Below are 22,711 nucleotides of genomic sequence, written 5' to 3'. Positions count from 1 at the left end.
TCCAGCCACAGAATGGAGATGGAAGGAGAAATGATAAAGTCCTTATAAACAGTGAAGTATCAGACAAATGCAGCATGATCTGATTTTATATCAATGTTCTTCCCCAGTCTCAATCATTATAGGAATCACATTCTGGAGATAATCTGTAGCAGAGAACAAAGAGTTGAGAACCCGAGGTTCTTCGTTTTTCAATGCAGTCATTAACTAGCTGGGCAAGCCTCGGCCTGTCCGCTCACCTCACCAGATAACGGCTGCCTCTTTCTCTGCACTCTTCCTTAGTGTAGGCTCCATGCCAAGGACTTGATATATATCCTCTCACCCAATCCTTACCAAAAAAACCATGCTGACGGGAGACTATTATTATCCTCATCTCAAAGGGAATGAGCTAAGGTTTAGTATGATGCTCAGTGAGAAAGGGAGTGCCTGATTGATTAGCAATGCCTGCCCTGGGAACGGCATCGATAAGGTGCTCAATGAAAAAGAGGCTCTGCATGATTAGTGATGCCTGCTGTGGGCACAGCAGGGAGGGCAGCACCAGAAATGCCCATGACCACACAGCCAGAGAGTGGCAGAACCAGGACTCAAATCCAGTCTGGACAGACCCTGAGGCTCTGGTGCCGCCATCTATCTGCATCTCCCCCGTGTACCGCTATTTGAAGCTCCTTGAGGATTATGGCTCCCACTTTCTTTTTGTAGGAGGTCCAGAGCGCTGACTGCAGTCCTGGGGCACAGAGCCGGTACCCACAAACAGCAAGGCCTCTTATAAGAGGACAATAAATTCCACACATGAAGGCTGGCTCTGTGCTTCCCAGAATGTCAGCTCTCTGAAGACAGAAATTTCTGCCCATTTTGTTCACCGCGGGCTCCTCAACCCCTATAACGGTGGCTGCCTGGCCCAGAGCAGGTATCTGAAAAACACCCGTTTGGGGAATGCACGAACCAGCCAGGCGCCCTCTGGGCCATGGCAGGCATCCCCGTGCCCACCGCCTGGTGAGTTAGGTGCCTGTACCTCCCTGGGTACCCGAAGGTCTCTCATCCAGATGAGGAAACCACAGCTCAGAGAATTGAACTTCCTTGCCAAGATCTCACAGGCAGTAAGCGCAGAGCCAGGACCTGAATCCTGTCTAGAGGCCTCTAAACCACACGCCCCGACGGAAGTAACCCGCGGACCAGACCGTCTCCCGAGCCCGCTCACCTGCAGATGGGAATGGCAGGCACCAGCTGCTTGGGCCAGGTGGGCGGCACCAGCAAGATGGACTCGGGGGCCGAGCTCCTCCCCTCCTCCTGCTCGCAGGGCCCCAGGAACTCCACGGCCGGGTAGATGTGGCGGGGCAGGCCGGCCTTGGGCGGGGCGGCGGCGGACACCGGCGAGGGGTCGGGGCTCGTCTTCCACATCTTGGGGGGGATGCCACAAGGCGAGTCCGCGGCGAGGCTGTTCAGGGCATCCATGAGGACGGCAGAGCCAGCCGTGGGGGGATACCCAGCGGGGGCGCCGTCGTCCCGGGGCTGCGGCGAGGGGCTCCGGGAGCGCTGGGGTGAGGCTCCGGGCAGCGGGGCAACCAAGGCCCCGGCACACGAATGCCTCCGCTTGGCACCAGGCGACGAGGAGCGGGAGGCCGGACGGGGCACGGGCGAGTGGCGGCCCAGGCAGCTGTCCTCAGCGAGGCTGGTTCGAGGTGACATTATTGGCGAGGTTCTGGGGGAATAATGAGCAGGGATGTGTTGAAACTGCGGACACAGGTCGTCGGGCCCGCCGTTATTGGGCGAGACGCAGGGCGAGGTGTAGGGGGAGAAGGTGTCGGAAATGAAGCTCGCAGAGGAGCCGCTGCTAGCGGGGCTCAAGCAAAGCGGCTCGCGGTAGCCCTCGAAGCCGGGCACGGGCAGGGTGAACCGCGGGCTGGCGGCCACGCCGGCCAGGGACGGCTGCTCCCCCAGCAGGCCAGTGTCTCTGCCGCGGAGGGGGCCCCCTGCCTGCATCAGTTCGTGAGATGGAGTGATCTCGATCCGAGGGCTCAGGCCCGAGGCCCCCGCTGGCTTGGCCGCCGGGCTCAGAAAGTTCTGCGGCCCTACCCTATCCGGCTCTCCGAATCCGCCGGGGGGTTCGCCAGGGAGACTGGGGAGGGGGCTGTATGGCTTGAGGCCATAGTCCAGGACTTCATCGGGGTATGCGAGTCTGGAGGGTGGGCTGGCGACCTTATGTGCATTCGGTTCTTCTGGAAAGAGAAGGGGGGAGGGGGGTCTTTTTAAGCCTCTAAAACAGAACTCCCGTGCAGAGCAATCGCAGGCTGGGTTTCGTCTCCTGCTTTGTTTTTGTTCTTTCTAATCCCCGCCACACCAAACCCCAAGCTGGAGCCTCCTCCCCTCGTCAGAGGAAAGGGAGGCCATTTCATCCCAGGTTCCTTGAAGAGGAAGGCAAGGTTTTGGCGCAGGTGCACAAAGCACAGCTCGTCTGAGTCGTGCAAGATGCCCCTGGCCGTGGTCTCCAAACGTGTGGTTCCGTGGAACCCCTGGGAGAGATGCACCGTATTTCACAACTCAGGTCACATCGTATGTACTGGAGACTGAAACGAAAGCTTCGCGAAACAATACTTACCCTGCTACATACAGTGCACTCTTATCTTTCCTCTTAGATGGGGTTATTTGGTTTAAATGCTGGTCGTAACTCATTCAACAGACTTCTGGCCCACCAGTGGGTCACAAACCACGGTTTAGAAGCCACACACCTAGGCTTATCTCGTCATTCTGCATGTGTGACACAGCCACGGGATGGAGGGGGAGACCACACAGCTCTGGAGTCCGAGGGGCTCTGGGTTCAAATCCCAGCCCTTCACGCTCCAGTGTACCTACTGGCTTAGTTTAGAATGAGGGCTTCTGCATCATGTCTCATCTTGTGCCATTTTATAGATGGGGAAGCTGGGGCCCAGGGAGGGGAAGAGATTCACCCAAATTTGCAGGATGAGAAATCCCACAGACTAGCCCCTTGCCCTCAAAAGGCAGAGCCATGAATCTAGAGTCTCCCAAGCTATTAAAAATAGTCAGTCCAGAAGGATCTCATTTTTCTCTAGTAGCAGCGTTCTGCTGCCACTGCGAAAGGACCCACATCTGAGAGCGGACCGAGTGAAGGAAGGCGCTGGTCCTCCCGGCCACCCTGACCCGCATCAAGCTCCCCCACTCAGCAGAGGCCCCTCCACCCTCCCTGCCAGGGCTTGGGTCAGCCGGACTCCTCTCTCTCACATGCCTTCTGTCCAATCCATAGCGAATCCTGATGGCTCTCCTGTCAAAACATAAGCCACAGGCACACCCATCTCCCTCTCCACAATGCTCCAGCCCTAAGCTGCCAGCCATCCTCTCTCACCTGGACTCTAGGCACCTCCTCCCTGGGCTCCCCACTCTACCTTCGCCCCTCCAGTCTGTTCACCCTGTAGCAGCCTCTTGAAACGCCCCCAGGCATTTCAAAGCTTCCCCTGATGTAATCTGAAATCCTTAACACACTTGTCCCTGAGCCGGGGCCCACCCGGCCACTCGTTCCTCACCCTGACTCACCAACAGCCCCGCTAACCCCTTCGCTGTTCTTTAAGTAGCTCCCACCTTAAAGCTCTCGAGTGCTGTTCATTCTGCTGGAAACTCTACCTGCCGAGATCTTCTCATGGCTGCTTCCCTTAACTTCTTCCTGTATCTATTCACTCTCCACTCTTTACCCCTGCCATCTTTCCTCTGCTAACTCGTTAACCAGCTCACACCATGTCAGGTATGATCTGTAAAGGGACTCTCATGCCCATAGATATGGGGCAGGCATGCTGCAGCTCCTGGGCCAGATCCGGCCCACAGACTGTGTTTCTAAATAAAGTTTTATTGGAATGCACCCATGCACCTATCTGTTTACATATGGTCTATGGCTTGGATTTGCACTACAACAGTAGAGTTGATCATTACGACAGATACTCTATGGCCCACAAAACCTAAAATATCAGTTATCTGGCCCTTTACGGAAGCTGGCAACCAGCACACTAGACTATGTAGGCTACACCAGACTTGGAGCCATTATCTGCTGAGGTTCGGCACTGTTTGCCAGGCACCTAGCACAGGCTGTCCATAAACATTTGCTGAGTGACTGGGCAAACAGCAGAAGAAGCATGCCCAAGGTCCATCAAGCCTGAAATGGGGTCTCTTCCTAAAGTTACCCTTGCCTTGGGGAGCCAAGGTGCCTACGCAGGTGATCCTCAACCTCCTGGTGCCCTTTTTGGACCATCCTGGATTAAATGCTGCCTGGTTTAGCTGTGCTGATCTCATGGGGTCCAGATGGTGTCCCCACCCCTGGGGAGAGCCCAGAAATGGCTTCCCACAGCTCTTAGGGTAAAGATAAACAACCTCAACTAGGCCAGCCTGGCCAAGCCCTGCCTGCTACCTCTGGCCTCAACTTGCTCTGCTCTCCCACTTCTCTCCCAGGACTCCAACCAAACTGGCTGTCTTTCTGTTCTTATAAAGCACCTACCACCTTTCTGCCTCAGGACCTTTGCACTTGCTGTTCCCTTTGCCATAACAGCTGTTCCCTCTGCCACAACAGATCCTCCCTGCCACCACCACCACACCCAGGCCCCTTCTCTACATAGCTAAAGCTACTCATTCCTTCCAGCTGAAATGCCATGTGCTGGGGAGGGCTCCCTGGTCTCCATGGCTAGGTCAGAGCCCACTCATGCTTCTCTGTTCTGCTCCATACACTTCCCAAAATCCCAATTAAATAATTCTGAAGTTAGCTGTTTATTGCCTGCCTCTCTCCCAGCCTCCAGCTTCACCCCTACCAACAGCAAATTCTATGAGGACTCTTTTACCACCTAATGTATTCCTAGCACTGGGACAGGACCCTCCCCCCACCCATATGTGTTGGTTGGCTGAATGAATTTTTTTTTTATTTAATTTTACTTATTTATTTGAGAGAGAGACAGAGTGACAGAGCATGAGAAGGGAGGTCAGAGAGAAAAGCAGACTCCCCATGGAGCTGGGAGTCTGATGTGGGACTCGATCCCAGGACTCCAGGATCATGACATGAGCTGAAGGCAGTCGCCCAACCCACTGAGCCACCCGGGTGCCCCTGGCTGAATGAATTTTTTATTTATTTATTTTTTTTTTTAAAGATTTTATTTATTTATTTGACAGAGAGAAAGATCACAAATAGGCAGAGAGACAGACAGAGAGAGAGATGAGGAGAAGCAGGCTCCCTGCTGAGCAGAGAGCCCAATGCGGGACTCGATCCCAGGCCCCTGGGATCATGACCTGAGCCAAAGGCAGAGGCTTAACCCACTGAGCCACCCAGGCGCCCCCTGAATGAATTTTTTAAACATGAGTTCACGAAAGTCTATATGAAATATTTAAACTGCTACTCAAAGATGCTAATATCCAAATCAAAAGGAAGAAAGATATAACCTCCAGAGGGTAATTTGGTAATAGTCTATCAAAATTCCAACATACGTATCTTTAGAACCAATCTTGCCTTAGAAATTTATCCTGCAGCTAAACCCTCTTATGTGCAAAATGAAGTATGCATAGATTAGTTAATAGTGGCCTGTTTGGGGGACACCTGGATGGCTCAGTCAGTTAAGCGTCTGCCTCTGGCTCAGGTGGTGATCTCAGGGACCTGGGATCAAGCCCCGCATCAGGCTCCCTGCTCAGAGGCGAGTCTGAGTTCTCCCTCTTCCTTTACCCCTTCTCCTGCTCATGCTTGCTCTCTCACTCTCTCTCAAATAAATAAAATCTTAAAAAAAAAAAAAATACTGCCCTGTTTGTATTCCAGAAAGACTGGAAATATCCTAAGGTCCATCAGTTGGGGGTGGGTTGAATTCTTGTTTATTCCCACAATGGGATACAGCACCGCTAGAAAAGGGTTGGGAAGGTTCTTTCTGCATTGATCTGGAATGACCACAAGATACAGTCAAAGGAGAAAAGCAAGGTACATACAGCACACACAGCATAAAAACAGAGGCTAAAAGAATGTGTGCACAGGGACACACACACAGACACATACAGCTGCTGCCTCTAGAAGCTACAGGTAACAGTGACTTCCTCCGGGGAGGGGAACTAAGTAATCGGGCCCCAGAGGCATGGCAGAAAGGAGACTGATTTCTGTATGACCTTGAGAAAAGAAATACAATTCCCAAAAGAAACGTGTTCTTATTTTATTTTAAAGGTGGCAGGGCACGGAGGTGACATGACAGGATATACAGGATAAACAGAAGCAGGAAATGGAGATCTAGTCCTACCATGCCACTAACTAGCTTTGTGACCTTGGAAAAGTCCCTCACCGGCTCTATGTCTCAACCTTCCCATTCACAGGACAGCACTAGACTAGATCGGTTTCCTTGGTTACTTCCAGCTGTGAAATCTTTTGGTTTTTGTAGCTGCGGTGTGTAGGGTCTTGAGTTCTTACCAAGAGGCAGTGGATCACAACTTGTATCAATGTGTGCATGCACACACACACGCACATGCACGCATACACGCACACCTTCCCGGCAGGTAACAGAGGGCAGATTTTTAATCTAGCGAGAGGTCAACATCAAATCCATGTCCGACAACATTCTGATAATCCACTACCCTGTGAACCAGCCCAACAAACCACAAAAAGTCTCTCAGCAAAAATTCCGGCCTTATCAGATGAACGGCATCGCATCTCATCAGGAACACCCCCTCAGGCCTGACGTGAGCAGTCGCTGAAACTCAGCCACGAAAACACACAGCACTCACACTCGCTGGCAGCCACACAAAACAGAAAGGACCGTTTGCTCAGCAAAAGCATCCAGAGCATTTACGCTGGTTTTAATTAATCCAAGCAGCAGAGGTTTTTCCGTTCCCGTTTTCCTCTCGAGATTCTGCAAGTTTCACACCAAGCAGGGAATGTGAAGGTAATTTATCATCGTTCCGTTCTCAGCCCTCTGGGTGCCTGACGGTCAATATCCCGGGCTCATCGTGAACACCCTTGTGTGAGCAGCTAGGATTCTCAGCTCGCCCTCCTTGCACAGTAATTCTGCCCCCCTCATAGCCAGCCCCTCAGGGTCACGGCCATGCCCACAGAGCCACGGGGCAACGTGAGTTTCATCCTAGAACCACCGGATTTTTCAGGAGGGTTCCCAAAAATCTCACTCTTTTTACCATTTGCATGATCTTTGTGATACCCCTATACCACAGGTTAATATTATTTATTTAATATTTCTATATTTAAATTCACTCACATAGTACTTTAATTTTTTTTTTAAAGGAAAATTTATACCACTACCACAAATGGAAAAATCTGCGTCACCTCCATAAATAGAAGGTAGGGTTCAAAACACAATAAAAATAAAAGTTACTAAATTCAAGGTTCAAGACACTGTGGCTGGCCAAAGGCTCTACCGGGAGGCCCACCCGTTTTCTGGCCCTGAATGCTCTCTTTTTATGGAGGTAGAACTTACATATACAGATTTTGACTATGGAGCGTTTGATGAGTTTTGCCAAATGTTATACACCCTTGTAACCACAACCACAATAAAGATGTAGAATATTTCCACAACCCCAGTAAGCTTGCCTTTTCCGAGGCTGGAGCTCGGGGCAAGGGAATGGTAAGTGCTAGAAAGAAAGGTGTTAAAGACACAGCCGCACCTAACTGAGACTCTACCTTGGGCTCATTCAAAGCAAAGTAGCACTGCAAAAAAAAAAAAAAGGCACCGGTTACATGCAATGGACTCATCAGTGGGCCACATAAAATCGCATCTGCCGTGGGAGATGCCCAACCCTTATGTAAGGCAGCAGTACCCAGGGAGAGGAAGAAGGTAGAAGCCATGACAGGGGACTCAGTGGCTGCTGTTCTATGTCCTCTGTGCCTCCATGTCTTTGTACATGCTGTTCCCCTTGCCAGGAGCTCCCTTTCAAACCTCTTATCCTCACTTCTAGCCAGCCATTATTTGTTGATCAAGATTACACTTGGGCCACCTCCTCCTAAAGGCCCTCCTTGATTCCCTAGTCCGGATTAGACTAGATCCTACAGAACCTACAGAATGCTGTCATGAAGTCTATCAATTACAGCTTACTTGTCTGTCGCCCTACTAGCCTGAACTTTCTGAAGGCAGATAGGGGTCATAAGTCATTAATAATAATAAACCTCGAAATACCTCATTAATAATAATAATAAACCTCAAAAGCAGCTGGAGAACTTACATGCCAGGCATGCAGTGAATTATTCCATGCTCACAACCACCTACGAGGTGGGCTCTGTGTACCCCCATTACAGATAAGGAAACAGACACAATAAGGTGAATGGACTTGCCCGAGGTCCGACCGCCTGAACCCCGGCAGGCCAAGAGCACCATCAAACACCAGGCCAGGGAGTCTCAACCTTGGAACCAGCAGCATTCAGGGCAAGATAATACTCTTATTTCAGGCTATGGGGTGTTAACAGCACCTCCGAATTCTAATCATTCAATGTCAGTAATAGCCCCACCTTTCTCCTGTCCTGACAACTAAAAATGTCCCCAGACATTGCCAAATGTCTCCTGCCAGGCAGAACACCCCCACACCAGCTGAGAACCCCCGTTCTATGCTGCACAGCCCTGGGGCCACACTCAGGGCCTGCACACAGCAGAGGTCCCAAGACAGATGGAAGCATTCATCTGGGCCCTCCAACCCAAAATGCTTCGGCAAGGGGCCGTCTGCCCACTGTCAGCCCCAGCAGGTGCGTTACTTCTGCAGCAGACATTGGAAGTCCCAATTCTCAGCACTCTCCCCTTTCTCGGCTTTCCGGGGGGCTCCCCCCAGTATCCGGGCCCTGTGCATGTGTAGGGAGGCCTCTGACCACTGTCAAGGAGACTGCAGGATGAGATCGCCAGGGAGACCACCCCTGACCCCACGTCAGCAAGGTGCCCCCACTGAGATCCAGGTCTCACCTAGCACAGAGTTAGGGGACCCCGGCACCACTGCCCTATCCTTCGGCTGTGTGCCCAGGGGAACCCCTAGACCTCACGGTGATGAGGTCAGTGACAATGCACCAAGTCCACATGGAGCTTGAAACACACAGAATAAGCACCGAAGGAATGAGATCTATCAGCGTGGTGCTGTCGGTGGTGGTGGTGGCGGCGTTATTACTGTCACTGGCAGAGAGCTTTTGCCACCATTTCTGGGCTCCCGCTGCTTTATTTCCCGACTCGCCATCATGACACACACTAGCCCCCATGCCTCCAAATGCATTAGAAGAAAGAAGGGTGGGGAGCCCAGCTGGCACAGCCAGTGGAGCGTGTGACTCTTGATCTCGGGGTCCTAAGTTTGAGCACCACCTTGGCATAGGGCCTACTTAAAAGAAAAAAGGAAGAACGGTTTATAAAAATAAGTTGGGGGCACCCCGGTGGCTCAGTCAGTTGGGTGTCCGCCTTCAGCTCAGGTCCAGAGTTTCGGGATCAGGCCCCACGTTGGGGGGCCTCCTGCTCAGCAGGGGGTCTGCTTCTCCCTCTGCCCCTCACCTTGCCCATGCTTGCTCGCTCGCTCGCTCTCGCGTAAATAAATAAAATCTTAAAAAATAAAAAATAAAAATAAGATGGATTAATCAGTACTTTGGGAAACCTTTTCCAGCTAGCCTTCAAAAAATACGGGGAGTATGTCAAGAAGGCCTCCAATACCCCTTCCATTTTATGCTTTTACTCTTTCCCCTCGGTCATCTGGGAACTGATCAACTAAATCTGACTAAAGTGTGAGTGACTCGGTAAGCTACTCGCCATTACAAAAATGGATGATAGCTAACATGTCTATACCACTTACTTTATACCAAGAACCACTGAGTACATAGTAAATGTTTGTCTCTTAAGAACCCTGTGAAGCAGGTGATAGTTTCCACATTTTACCACTGGGGAAAATGAGGCTCAGAGAGGGTGACTAATTTTCCCGAGGTCACACAGCTTCTAAGGGGTTGTCTGGCTCCTCCGCCCTCACCTCCTAACCGTCATTCTAGCTTGCTATTCACGAAAGGGACTATGTCTTGGACGGTGACCCCTTAACCCCAAGCCTGGGATTATGAGGTACCTCAAAAGTTAGATCTGCTCTGGGAGCTCCATCAGAAGGCAACCGACAGCTAAGGACATAGATTCCTTTCTTCTGAAATATTCACAGTCCCTCCATTTGCCCCGGAATTGAGTCAACAATTTATTTTAAAATCCCACTGAGGCCTCACGGTGGTCTCTGCCAGCACCTCTCCTCCTGGAGCCTCTCGCAGGCCTGTTGCTCACCCCTGGGGACACACGGCCAAGTCTGAGGCGGCCTTTCGGTGCCAACCCACCAGCCAACAGATCGCTCTTGAAAAAAAGGAACAGCAAGAGAACATCTTCTCTGCCTAGAGCTTTGGGGGGGGTGAGGGGGTGGGGGGTGGAATTTTCAGGAAGCAGAATAGAATGACCGAAATAGAAACCCCGGTAGGGAACCACCGCAGGGTCTGTCCTTGGGGGGAGGGGAGGGCACCAGGAGAACCAGTGCCTTCTGGCCTGAAGGACCTGGAGGCAGGAGCCAGGTCATAGCCCAGAAGCCAGACACCTCTCGGCCTGGCAGCAAGGCCCTGGGGCTGCGGGCCGTCCCTGTCTGAGGTGGTGGACCCGCCGCCTGATGAGCTCACGCCCCAAGGTGGTGCGAGTCCCAGGCCTGGGGTCTGAGTCATCACAGTCTGTTGCCACGACAGCACCGAGGATGCCACAGCCTGGCCCCACAGAGTGCGGCCGGAGGAGAGGGGAGAAGCCCCCGTGCATTGGGGGCTGAAAGGGGTCACCCAAGGAGCGCCTGGTGGGCCGCACCACCCAGAGCAAAGCCCTTCCTCGCGAAGCTACCTCAAGCTTTGCCCCCCAGTACTGAGTTCAGTGCTCAGTGAACTTTCCCCAAAGCCCGGTCCCCCCAGGTCCCTGCGGCCCCCACCGTGCGCACCCACAGAACGGCCGTTGGGTTCCCCATCTGTGAGGGGTGTGGTGTGTGTGTGTGTGTGTGTGTGTGTGATGACAGGGAATCTGGCTGTCACACTCGTCCCTCGGAGATGACATACCCAGACGCAGGGCATGAAAGGTGAGAAATTCCATTCAGATAAGTCAGGTCCAGAAATTCCAGAAAGGGAAGCAAGGCAGTTTACCATCCTGTCTCGCCCATGTGGAACCGCTGGAAAAAGCCACCTTGAACGCTCTGCTCTTTGCTGACCGTGTCCCAGCGAAGACAGCTGTCTGCCTTCACCAGACAGGACAGAAAAGAAGGCTCGGTCCCCCTTCCCAGGCAGCCTGCCATGAGGCCGGGCGCCCGGGACACGAGACCCAGGACGGTTTGCAAGCCATCGGCCTCACAGACGGGCTGCTGGCATGGCCGTGTGTGAAGTCACACGCACCCGCCGGTGGACACACACTCCTTTCGGAGAGGGATGGAGAAGCGGACAGAATCCGCAGCCCACCAGGCCTAGAGGTCAGCTTTTGGATGAGGCGGCAGGGCCCAGGCGGCCGGCAGACAGCAGGCGTCATCTCCACCCTCGCACTGGGGTGGGAAGACCCACCTCTTGCGGTGCAGTCATCCCAAGGGCCCCTCCTGTTTCAAGAAGTTCGAGACCGTCCTCTGTCTACCTCGCGCCGGCTGCCTCCGTCTCCGCAGCTCATACGCCCCCCGCACCGGGAGGTGGGTGTCATCAAGTCCTTCGTGTTACAGAGAGAGAAACGGAGGCTTAAGGGTGCAGAGATTCACCCAAAATCCCAAAACAATCAGGGCCAGAGCTGGTGTTCAAACTGAGACGTCCCGTGCGCAGTAAAATGCACAAATGTGAGATGTACCTCTCGTGCCTTCTTACATAGGCATGTACCCGGTCACCCACCATTCAAGACAGAGACCATTTTCTCCATCCCGCCCGAGGGTCCCCTTGTGCCCCCCACCCCCACCCCGCCCCAGCCAGGCGCACTCACCCGGCCTGACTTCTCGCACCACAGACCGGGTTTGCCTGTTCTCGAACGGCACATCTCCAGCATGGACAGATTGTGTCTTTCGTCCAACATTCTAACATTCATCCGTCTGGTGTGCGGCCACATTTTATTTTATTTTATTTTATTTTATTTTTTATCACCTTGTCGTACCTCCCCATAGGATGAACCCGTCATTTATCTGTCCGGTCACCAGACGACATGGCCCCTCTTTCTAAGGACAGCCGTGTGAGACCGAACGGAACTGAGCGAGGCCCATTTCCAACAGGAGAGACCGTTCCTCTACATGGGCCATGTGGTGCGTGACAGAGAACACAGCTCCGACAGCTTCCTCACCAAAAGGAGAAGGAAAGGTCTGGTCAGAACTAACCAGAAATAGACTCCAGATAATCCTCCCTCAGAAACAGCGCTGGCCACGGCTAACCCAGCTCTCCGTCACAGGCCTGCGCGAGGGGACTCGGGTGGGCGCCCACTTTCCAGCCAGCTCAGCAAAGACCCCTCAGCCTCATGCTAGCCCCTCAAAGCTGCCCCCCTTCAGTCCCACAACCCCTGGCACAGCTGTGAAAAGCTGACTGCTCCCCCCATTTTTTTTTTAGCCAACTTGAACTCCAAGTGGAAACTTCCCCCTTGAGAACAGTGGGGGCCCCTGAACTCCTGGCCAGGGGCAGAGATTTAAAATTAATACCGGATTGATGGACAGGTTCTTTATTTACACTTCTCCCCCTCCCCAGGGGCAGTTTTCATTGTGGTGCCCTGCTCCCAGGGGCGGGCACGCTTAATCAGTGGCCCTGCCAACCCCGGTCATTAATGGCATTCCTCCTTTGTCCCCGGCAACAGAGGTGACGTCACCCTCTGGGGATCGCAGACCGCGGCCCACCTTCTCAGCAGCGTGCAGGTGAGCAGCCCCTCCCTGCCTGTAGTCTTTACGGCCACGGTTACAGGCACCGCAGACCACGTGTTTCCCCTCCTCATTTAACACTGCCCCCCTCCTGCAGGCGTGCCCAAGCAGGTTTGTTTTGATAAGGGCCTTTATGAATCCCGAGCTTTGCAGGCGGCTTTCTTCCCTTCAGAAAGCTCACCCAGGCATGGCTCAATTAAAATTCACATGGGAAGGACTGGCTTCTAGAAATGCATCTTAACGAAAACAGGTCCAGTGGAGAAAATGTGCTTTTCCTCCAAAGCCCAGATTAGGAGGCAGGGAGGGTCCCAAAGGCCACCTCGGGAAAAGTCATCTCTCTGCTTTGCTTGTCTCTCCAAAGGCCTGCCTTTGGGTACATATCCCCTCCCCCATAATGGAAGCTGTCGAGGGGGAAGCAATAAAAATCCAAGCCACGGGGCTTTTCATCTAAATGCCAGTTTATAAGAAATGTAAAGGACCGAGGAACATGTTCAAAGACACCCCAGGAACGCCACCGGCCAAATCCAGCCCATGGTGAACGGTGCAGGGAAACTGGCCTGGTTTCTTCGGCAAAGAAACAGCAAGAAAGCAGACCGGTGGGGACCTTTCTAGAAGGAGACGCAGTGATTCCATCCACCAAATACAACATGAAGCTCCGTTTGGCTCTTGATCCGGACAAACTAACTGTAAAAAAGATCCTTGTGAGGCAAGCGGGGAATGTGCAACTAGACATTTGAAATTAAGTCATTATGGTTCTGTTTTCAGTTCATCAATAACGGCATTTGGTTTTTCTCGAGTCCTTATCTTGGAGAGCTACAGACTACTCCGGTTATTAACGAAAACAGTGTATCATCTGGAGTTGGATTTAAAGTAACTGGGGGCAGGAGAGTCGAGAGTAAGCGAGGGGAGGGGTGACACGCGAGCCTGACGCTCGGAATTAGAGCCGGGTGCTGGGAATGTGAAGTTCTATCAATTCTCTACGTCTCCATATTTTGGGTAAAGTTCACTGCAAAAATTCAGGAAAAAGTCAAAGGCAGTTGTTCTTGCTTTGGGGGTGGGGGGGCCGCACTGGGCTCTGCTCCAGGTAAGGAAGCGCGCGGCCCCTGACCCATCCCGGGAAGAGCCCCAGGGTCGAGTCTCGCCTTCTTCCCTGAGCTCCGTTTGAACAGTCAGCAGAAAAAACAAACCTCACACCAGCCTGGGGAAGCCAAGTTTGGCTGGAGCTCTGCGGAGCCTGTGGCCGTTTCCTGTGCTGGGGAGGAAGGAGGCGGAAGTCCCTCCATGGGGGGAAGCCACAAGGCTTCCATCCCACTGCACTTTCCACGGCTGCTCCTTCCTGGCCCTGGTTCAAGGGTCCCATGGGGCCAGGGCAGGACACCTGGGGAAACCCTGCCTCCCCAGGAAAGGCAGCCACAGGGGAACCTCCGAGCCCCGGAGTCTGGACAGCTGAGAAAGGTTTTGCAGCCGGCCCCGTTCTGGGGCTGAGGCAGGAGCCTCAGTATTTCAGTCAGTACGGAAGGTGCGTTAAGGTAGAGAGCACTCGGGGCACCTGGGTGGCTCAGTGGGTTAAAGCCTCTGCCTTCGGCTTAGGTCACGATCCCAGAGTCCTGGGATCGAGTCCCGCATCGGGCTCTCTGCTCGGCAGGGAGCCTGCCTCCTCCTCTCTCTCTCAGCCTCTCTGCCTACTTGTGATCTCTGCCTCAAATAAATAAATTTAAAAAAAACAAAAAGGTAGAAAGCACCCACACCAGCCCGGCAGCCAGATGCTCCTCCCCAAGGACCAGTATCTTCTTTACTCTGCGCAGGTCTTCTCTTAAAGCTCAGAGTTCATCCAAGGCAGGAAGTCAGGAGACCTGGAAGCTCTCCCAGAGCCCACAGCCACGGCCACCCAATCTCTGCTCGCACTGCCTCCCGGTAACCTCACATCTGCCCCAGCAGGTGAGCGCTGCTATCACCATCCCCACGGCACAGGCAAGAAAACACAAGCCCAGAGAAGCAAAATCTCATGTCCCTAGGCATACCACTAATAATTTTCCTCCATCCATTTAGCAATAACTTAGTGTGTGCTTGCTAATGCCGGGGACTTTTGCTTGGCCAAGGTCATGTAGGTAGGAGGCATCCAAATCAGATTTTCAAACCAGAGCTCTCTGATTTGAGACCTGGTGCTCCGACCCGCTAAGCCAATGGCCTCTGGGGCTGGGGGAACACGTGGGCCGGGAGGCATGCACATCGATCCCCTGGGAAGCAGAAAAAAATATAAAAATGGCGAAACTCCCATTGATTCCCTGTCCTTTATCATTGCTACTTTTGCTGTAGGAATATAATCCCCTGAGGACAGCAGCAAACCTCAAGTTCATGATTCCATAAATATCCAATATAAGGGGTACAGTCAGCCCGGGCTCCAGTACCTGGGACGCCCCCAAAGCTGAGTTGTAGTGCTGAGATCAGGGACTCAGGACCCCAGCTGCCCGGGCTCAAGACCCGCCCTGCCATCTACCACCGCATGACTCTGCAAAGGTAACACACCCGCAAAGGGTCTGACTTCCCTGGTTCCAAATGCGGCTAAACGATTCTAACGCGCAGCCAGGACTGAGAACCACCGGCCACAACACTGCGTTTTTCAAATATATTCAGCCGGCGCCCCTCCACCTTACAGGATTAGGACACCTCGGGAACCAACCCAAGTTGGCTCTAAGGTTTTAAGGGCCTCCCTCCCAGTCGCCTCCAGAACAAAGGACCTTGAATTTGGAAGCGGGGATGACATGTATTCGGTAGTGACGAATGCTTAGGGCAACTTTCTCCCCACTTCCTTTGCCTCCCGGACAAGGCAGCGGCTCAACCCTAGCCCTCATTTCACCCTCCCGGCTGCACCTGGAGACGCTATTTGTACAAAGCAGGCTTAACAAGGCCCGTCCTTAACTCCACACACAGACAGCAATGTCTCTGAATGTCACATGTGTTTAGCGAACCTGCTTGCTTAGGGTAGAACTCTATTTTTAGCAAGCACCGAAAAAAACCCATGATACTCTATCCCGGCACCTCCTTGGTCCCTATTTGTTTACCAGGCTGTGTCCTACACTGGCCTGGGGGCCAGGCAAGGGGAGGACCACATCTAATTGTCTCTACATACCGCCCCCCTCCACCTCCGGAGGCTGGCACCAAACCAGCACTTAGCGAGTGTTTGCTGAAAGAATGAAGTTTTAATTGTCCGCGGGAATGGGTTGAGAGCAGGTGTTCCTGAGTGGGAGTGCAGGTGACAAGAGGGGATGGGCTCCGGCGGGGTCTGTGAGTCCCCCTGAAAACAGTATGAAAGGCACGGGGAGGGCAGAGGGCAAGTGGAGGGGGGCGTGCACGGGTTATGCACACGCGCAGCATGTACGTGCCTGATAGGTGTGTACACGTGCTCCTACAGTGCATGTGCATGTGGGATCTGTGGCTTTCATTAGCTTTGCAAAGGGGCTGAGACCCAAACGTTTTAAGGACCACCAGAATTGACTCTGTAAGACCAGTAGGTCTGAAAGGTCAAGGTTGGTGCCATGTGCATTAGCTTAGCAGGGGGAACACACCAGACCCACTGAGGCCTACCAGCAGGGATCACTCCCAGTGGGTCAGTCCCTAACACAGTCCAGAGGGGATGGGGCACTTCCGGAGGTGATAGGGACTCCCAGGACCATCCATCTCACCCAGTGTTTTAGACATTGGGAGAAGTACTCATTCATTTCATTCAATTCTTGAGCACACACAAAGGAATAAAACTTCTAATGTGTCCACTGACAACCAGCACACCTCTCTTCCCTCCACGATGAGGCTAGGAGCACCGGTCAAGTCCCCCCCAGCTCTGTCCTCATTCTTTCTGTTACTTTTTTCAGCCGAGGCAGACAGCTAAGTATGGTAAGGGTCATACTTTGCATGCCTCTAAGCAAATAAATTTGAAAACCTAGATAAATAAAATGGATAATTTCTTAGAAAGGTATGGCTTACCAAAATTGACTCCAGTAGACACAGAAAGTACAAAGCAGACCAATTCCCATAGACAACAGAGAACAGAAGAGAGACAGCAACCAGAGAACAACCCCATAAAAAGGCACCAGGTCCGGATGGCTTCACAGGGGAATTCTATCACACCTTTAGAAACGGGATACACACATTGTTCCCGAGCATGGAAAAGGAAAGAAATCCGAACCTAGTAACATACCAAAAAGGACCTAACAGACTAATATCACTCATGAATACTGCCAAGAGGAACCTTAAATATTATCAGACACCAGCCCACCACCATAAGTGACCAAGTGGGGTTTAAACCAGGAATTGTCCAATATTTGGAAATCGATTAGTGTAAGTCGGCATGCGAATAGATCTAAGAAGAATAAAATCACTTTTCCATAGACCCAAGACATCTATGACATAATTCAACTCTCATTCCTAAGCAAAACCCTCAAGAAAATAGTAACGGGTAGGTACTTCCTTGACATAATAAAATCCATACACTTCAGTCCTAAAGTAGACACCTAAGGTATTCCTGCCCAGATCAGAAACAAGGCAAGGGTACCTACCATTCCCACTACTATGTAGCAGATGGCTGAAGGTATTACTAGTGAAGGCCATTAGACAAGAGAAAATCAGAGAAGCATAATTAGAGGCTCTAGCTCGGTGAGGGCAGGGCCTGGGTCTTACTCCCTATTAGCTCCAGGAGCTAACATAATAGATGCTCGACAGATAGCCAGATGAGTAAATGAGTAATGGCTCACATTAACTGAGCACCTCTATTAAAAGCCAAGGGTTTAATAAAATGCTAATAACAAATCACACTCTGTATTGACTTAAATAGGTCAGGGGCGTCTGAGTGGCTCAGTCAGCTGAGTGTCTGACTCCTGATTTCGGCTCAAATCATGATCTCAGGGTCATGAGATCAAGCCCCATGTCGGGCTCCGCGCTGGGCATGGAGCCTGCTGGAGATTCTCTCCCTCCCTCTGCACCTCCCACTTCCTCCCTCCCTCTCTGTCTCTCTCTAAAATAAATAAATAAATCTTAAGTAAATAAATGGGTCAAGCCATTCAAGGCAAACAACCCACTAAGATAAATGCTATTATTTCAGCCATTTGATAGATAAGCAAACCAAGGTCCCAAGAGGTTAAATGACTCACCCAAGATCACTCTGTCGGTAAATGTTTTAAACTCCAGTCTTGCCAGAGTCCCAGGCCCCTTACAAGCTGCTTTGCATCTTGCAAAATGAACCTGCACACAGTGGACACGCACATGAACAACCAAGTTCATGTTTCAGCTCTGCCATTTACCAGGCCTGCTCTCTTGGGAAAATTCCTTCACCTTTCCACTCCTCACTGTCTCCTCTAAAATAAGGGCGACAATAGAGCTCGCCTGCTAGGGTCGGAGGGTCACTGCACGAGCTAATACGCATCTGTTATGATGTTCCAGTTCCATAAAATGAGCATCTGACTTGCCCCGAATTCCTAAGCCCCATCACCAAGTTCTGACCATCGCCAACGTCTGTTCCGTCTACCGGACCTCTCCTTCCTTGACTCTGGCCAAGCTCAGGCGCAGAGCTGAGAGCAGCCGTCACACGCATCACTCCTGTACTGTCCCCTGGGACAAAGCCCGACAGCAAGCTAAAGGCTAGTGTCAGTCCTTGGGGAGTTCCACCATTCACAAGCAGAGAGGGGACCCCATGAACATGTGGGTAAGCCAGAGCCAGTCCCACATCTGGAAGAGCTCGCTCTGCCTCCCAAGGCTCACAACAGCCCTTCTCTTCCTCAGCCACGATGCCGCCTACTTTCCAGCAAGGAAACTTCATCTTCAGATTCCAGAGCAAAGCCCCCACCAGGCAGGAACTCCTTTCCAAAGAGCACCGTTTGGAAAGGAGGGCCTTTACAATAGAGAAGCCCGACAAAGACTACTTTGGCCAAGCTGGTCAAGGTCAGCATCAGTGGTGATCAATCAAGTTGATAACAGGTACTCTTGATACACAGTCCCTTCAGCTGTGTGGCCTTTGTCCTCCAAACACACAGACCCAGTCTTTCCATGAGGGAGACACCAGAAAGACCCTAACTGTGGCACTCTCTACAGTTGACCTAACCAGCGCTCCTCCGAAATGTCACACTCATAACAAGCAGGACAGCATGGACTCTAGCTCATTATAATGCATCGGTATTGGTTCATGAATGGGAACAAATACACCCATACAAATGTCATGTAAATAAAATGGGGACCTGGGTGCTCGGGGTACAGCAACTCCCTCTGTTTTCTTTACAACTGTTCTCTGACTCTCAAACTGTTCCAAAAAATAGTTTGCTGTTTGTTTGGGGTTTTTTGTTTTTGGGGTTTTTTTGTTTTGTTTTAATGGTTCCAGGGTTTTTCACTGTGGCCATTTAGATACCCATCTGGCGGCCACCAAGCACCACTTGCCAAGAAAAACTATAAAAAGCACCTCCCATCAGATCTGGCTTGGAAACTATTTCCCCGGAAAACTCCCCTGTGCAAAAAAAAGGGGGGGAAAAAAGTTAGCTGATTGTGAATCTGGGAGGGGTGTGAGTATTAGTTCCCTGCAAAACATGACTTTAATCTTAACAAACAAAGACCACGGATGTTAAAGGAACCTTAAAGGGATCGTTTGCAGATTCTTAATTGTATCTTTTCAAAGCAAAGGATGGCCTCCAGATTGCAACTCGAGAAGACTGGTCTCTTTTGCTGACTAATTATTTCCATCTTCAGCCAAAATACAGAATAATTTACTAATTGCCATCTTGACTTGGCATCCAAGCCAAAGCAAGCCCCTCACCTAACGTGGCCAGGGAAGATCAGGAGAGAAGGAAAGGTAATACCTCTCATTCACCTGCCTGACATAGCATCTCCGGGAGGCACCGAGCCCCCAGATACCCGTGAAAAGGACTCCTACACAAAGCAGCCCGCGCAACCCCTTCCTGCACTCCGGATGCGGCCAAGCCCGAATGCATCTGGAAGTTACCAACAGGCCTGCCCCTGAGGCTTCAGCAAGCACTAGCTGGGCTGGGCTGTTAAAATCAGGAAGCCTGGTTGGGGTTGGGTTATTTTTCTATGTGTGTGTGTGTGTGTTTTGTGTTTTCTTTTTTGCTGTTTTTTCCAAGACAACCTGCTAACCAGAAAAATACAGTGAGGTTGGGCATACGACCTCCTCCTTCCGACAAATGCTCCTGCTATAGACCACGTGAAGTGATGGCCCAGCCTGGGGAAGTCCCCAGCCACATCGGGGACCTACGAGCGGAGACTGACAGGTCGCTGAGGCAAGAATAGGCTTCTTCCTCCTGAGTCCACATGCCAGCCTTACCCCTCAAACCCCACATGCACAACGGCGATGGGAGGCGGCTAGGGGATCACCAGTAACAAAGCTCAGACTGATCCATTCCTGCTCATTCACAAAGGCAGCCGCGGAACTCAGGGAGGAGATGGGCGGGCTCCCTCACCCTGAAGCCAAACCACCCTCCAGCATCAGGTTTAGACAAACTCTTCAGGAGTTTCAACACCGAGTCCCAGACAAAGTCAGCCACCTGGCTGTCCGGGAGAGGAGGGTCCGCGTCCCAGGCCCCGAGAGTTGGGCTCAGCAGCACCTCTTTGGGCACGTCCCCTCCCTACTGACTCCATTCTTAGGCCTCCTCGACTCCTTCCTCCAGAGGCAAATCAACCACTTCCTTTCCCCTCCGAAGACCCTGCAGCAGGCCAGAGGCAGCTGAGGCCCCTGCCACCTCCAGCTTTGCTGCCGGCGACCCTCCCGGAGAAGCCACCAGTAGCTGGAGACTGACGCCCTACTGGGCAAGAGTGAGCCTACCGCCCCCTAAGGGTGGCAACAGTCCCAGACGCCTCATGCCCTCCCTCTCACCTGGGGAGACGCACTCTCCCTTCTTCCCTCCAGGCGCCCCCCCCCGCGCCCCGGAAAGTGTGACATGGGGACCAAAGCGGGGCCCCGTGCCCACTCCGCAGGACCAAGCCCCCGCCCGCGCTCGGGGGGGGCCAGGCCGGGGGGAGCCTCCACCGACCTTCGATAGGATTCAAATACTCATAGTCGAAGAGGATGGAGAAGTCGAACTCGTCTTGGGGGCTGCCCCCGGGCTCGTGGCCCGGGGCGTCCCCGCCGTCGGGGTCGGGCTGCTGCTCCGGGGCGTCCATGGCGCGCAAAGCCGCGGGAGGGTGGTGGCGGGGCGGGGGGCGAGCGCGGGCTCGGCCCAGGAGAGGGGCCGAGGGGGGGCGGGGGGGCGGGTAGCGGGAAAGGGGCAGGAAGCGAAGCGGAGAGGTGGCGGGGTCCCTGTCCTCGAGGGGACGCACGCGGGCCCGGGGATGGCGCGCTGGCGCTGCGGGTCCTGGACTCGCCGGGCGAGCTGAGCGGTGGCGGCGGCGGCGCGAGCTTCCTGCTCCGGGAGGCACCTGTTGCAGCCCGCGGAGGGGGAGGCGGGGACAGGACGGCCGGGCCGGCGGGGGCGGGGCCGCCAGCTGGGCCCCGGGGGAGGGAGCGCGGGAGGGGGAGGGGGAGGCGGGCGGGCCGGCGCCCGGGAGGAAGGAGGCCGCCCGCCGGCCGGGGCCGCACCACCCGGGCCCCGCGCCGAGCAACAGGCCGGGACCACGGCCGGGCACTCCCGGGCGGCCGCGCTGCGACCTGCCGCCTCCCACCGTCCCTCCCCGCGGGGAGGCAGCGGCCCCGCCGACCAGGGACCTAGACGGAAAAGCGCCTGCCACTTGTAGTTGTGCCCTAAATGATCAGCTGATCCATTCTTTTCCTTCCTTTCTTCTCGCAGGCGGTGGGGGGGGGGGGGGGGGGAGGGCATCGATTCCCTTCCGCTGCAGACTGCGCCTCCAGGGGTGGTCTCTGGGTGCCCACAGCTGTGGCATGACTTTCACCTACCGTTCAGTCACCTGTAGATCCCTGAATGCAGTTTTTTAGGACCCGGAAAAGTATCCCAGATACTCTGAGAGCGAAGCTCCGCCCTGACACCTGTACCTCTTAGACCCCCCCTGTCAGGTGTCTGGTGCCAGGGACCCAGCCTGAATCAGGCACTGACGCCCTGAGAAGCTCAGGTCAGGGGTAGGGGCAGACATGAAGGTGATACACCAGAGAAGAAAGATCATCTTGAACCGTGCTGGGAGGAATCACCAGGAGTATGAAGTAAGGGTTGGCACCTGGAGAGGCTTTCTTCTCTTGGATGGGGGGGGGGGGGTTCTGGCAGTGGAACCAAAGGGAAGAAAAGCCGGAAGGGGCTCTGTGTGCCCTCCAAGCGAGGAGGGCAGTGCAGTTGGAGAGGTTGGCTGGTAACAAGTACGTCTGGACACGTTAAAAACACAGCTTCCCAGGCTCTCACTGGAGTGTCCGACTCTGTACGTCTGGAGTAGAGGCTCAGGAATGTGTATTTTGAAATAAGCACCCAAGGTGAATGTTAAGAACAAGTACATTTGAGGCACACTGACTGCATAAGAACCCAGTACCACCTACCCCCCCCCAATAAAACACTCCCAAGGGTCTCTGACCAAGTTGGCTGAAGTCAGAAAATAGACTCACAGAGGCAGACAAGGAGATGAGAACAGTGGTCTTCAACCCTAACAGCATGTCAGAAATCCCCTGGAACACTTTTTAAATGCCTGTGTCTAGGCTTCAGACCAACCCCCAGGGAACCAGAACATCCAAAGATTGTTTGTTTTGTTTTGTTTTTTAATGACCTCAGACGCATCTAAACTGTAGCCAGTGTTGAGACTCCCAGAAGATATGGTGGGAGAGGCTCTAGGATTCCCAGAGAACCACACCTTGACCTCACGTGGGGAATGACTCAAATCCTTCCCCACAGGCAAGGAAGGATGGGGAATGTGTATCCTTCACAAGGAGCCCTCTCTGCTCCATTAA

At 53.1% G+C, this 22,711-nt stretch overlaps 1 protein-coding gene and 1 long non-coding RNA gene across 8 annotated transcripts in view; both read right to left on the bottom strand.

The window, feature by feature from the left end:
* Window positions 1-22,711, bottom strand: part of NFATC2 (nuclear factor of activated T cells 2) — a 156,315-nt gene that overhangs the window by 118,858 nt on the left and 14,746 nt on the right. For 4 of the 7 annotated variants that reach the window (XM_032350336.1, XM_032350337.1, XM_032350335.1 and 1 more), the window contains exons 1-2: window positions 20,862-21,270; window positions 1,196-2,213 (exon numbers count right to left, since the gene is read on the bottom strand). In XM_032350336.1, coding sequence (XP_032206227.1) covers window positions 1,196-2,213; window positions 20,862-20,991 — 1,148 coding nt within the window. In that variant the 5' untranslated portion in view covers window positions 20,992-21,270. Of the gene's footprint in view, window positions 1-1,195; window positions 2,214-20,861; window positions 21,271-22,711 lie in introns of those variants that run through there. The other 3 variants (XM_032350340.1, XM_032350339.1, XM_032350341.1) reach the window with 3 other exon arrangements.
* Window positions 2,304-4,942, bottom strand: LOC116594810. The gene is made up of 2 exons (XR_004287427.1): window positions 2,594-4,942; window positions 2,304-2,507 (listed from the first exon to the last, which is right to left on the bottom strand). It is a non-coding gene; the product is annotated as an uncharacterized LOC116594810 (long non-coding RNA).

The sequence above is a fragment of the Mustela erminea genome, chromosome 7 (assembly GCF_009829155.1).
Source record: "Mustela erminea isolate mMusErm1 chromosome 7, mMusErm1.Pri, whole genome shotgun sequence".
In the NCBI taxonomy this organism is placed as follows: domain Eukaryota; kingdom Metazoa; phylum Chordata; class Mammalia; order Carnivora; family Mustelidae; genus Mustela; species Mustela erminea.
This window is presented reverse-complemented; position numbering and strand designations above follow the sequence as displayed.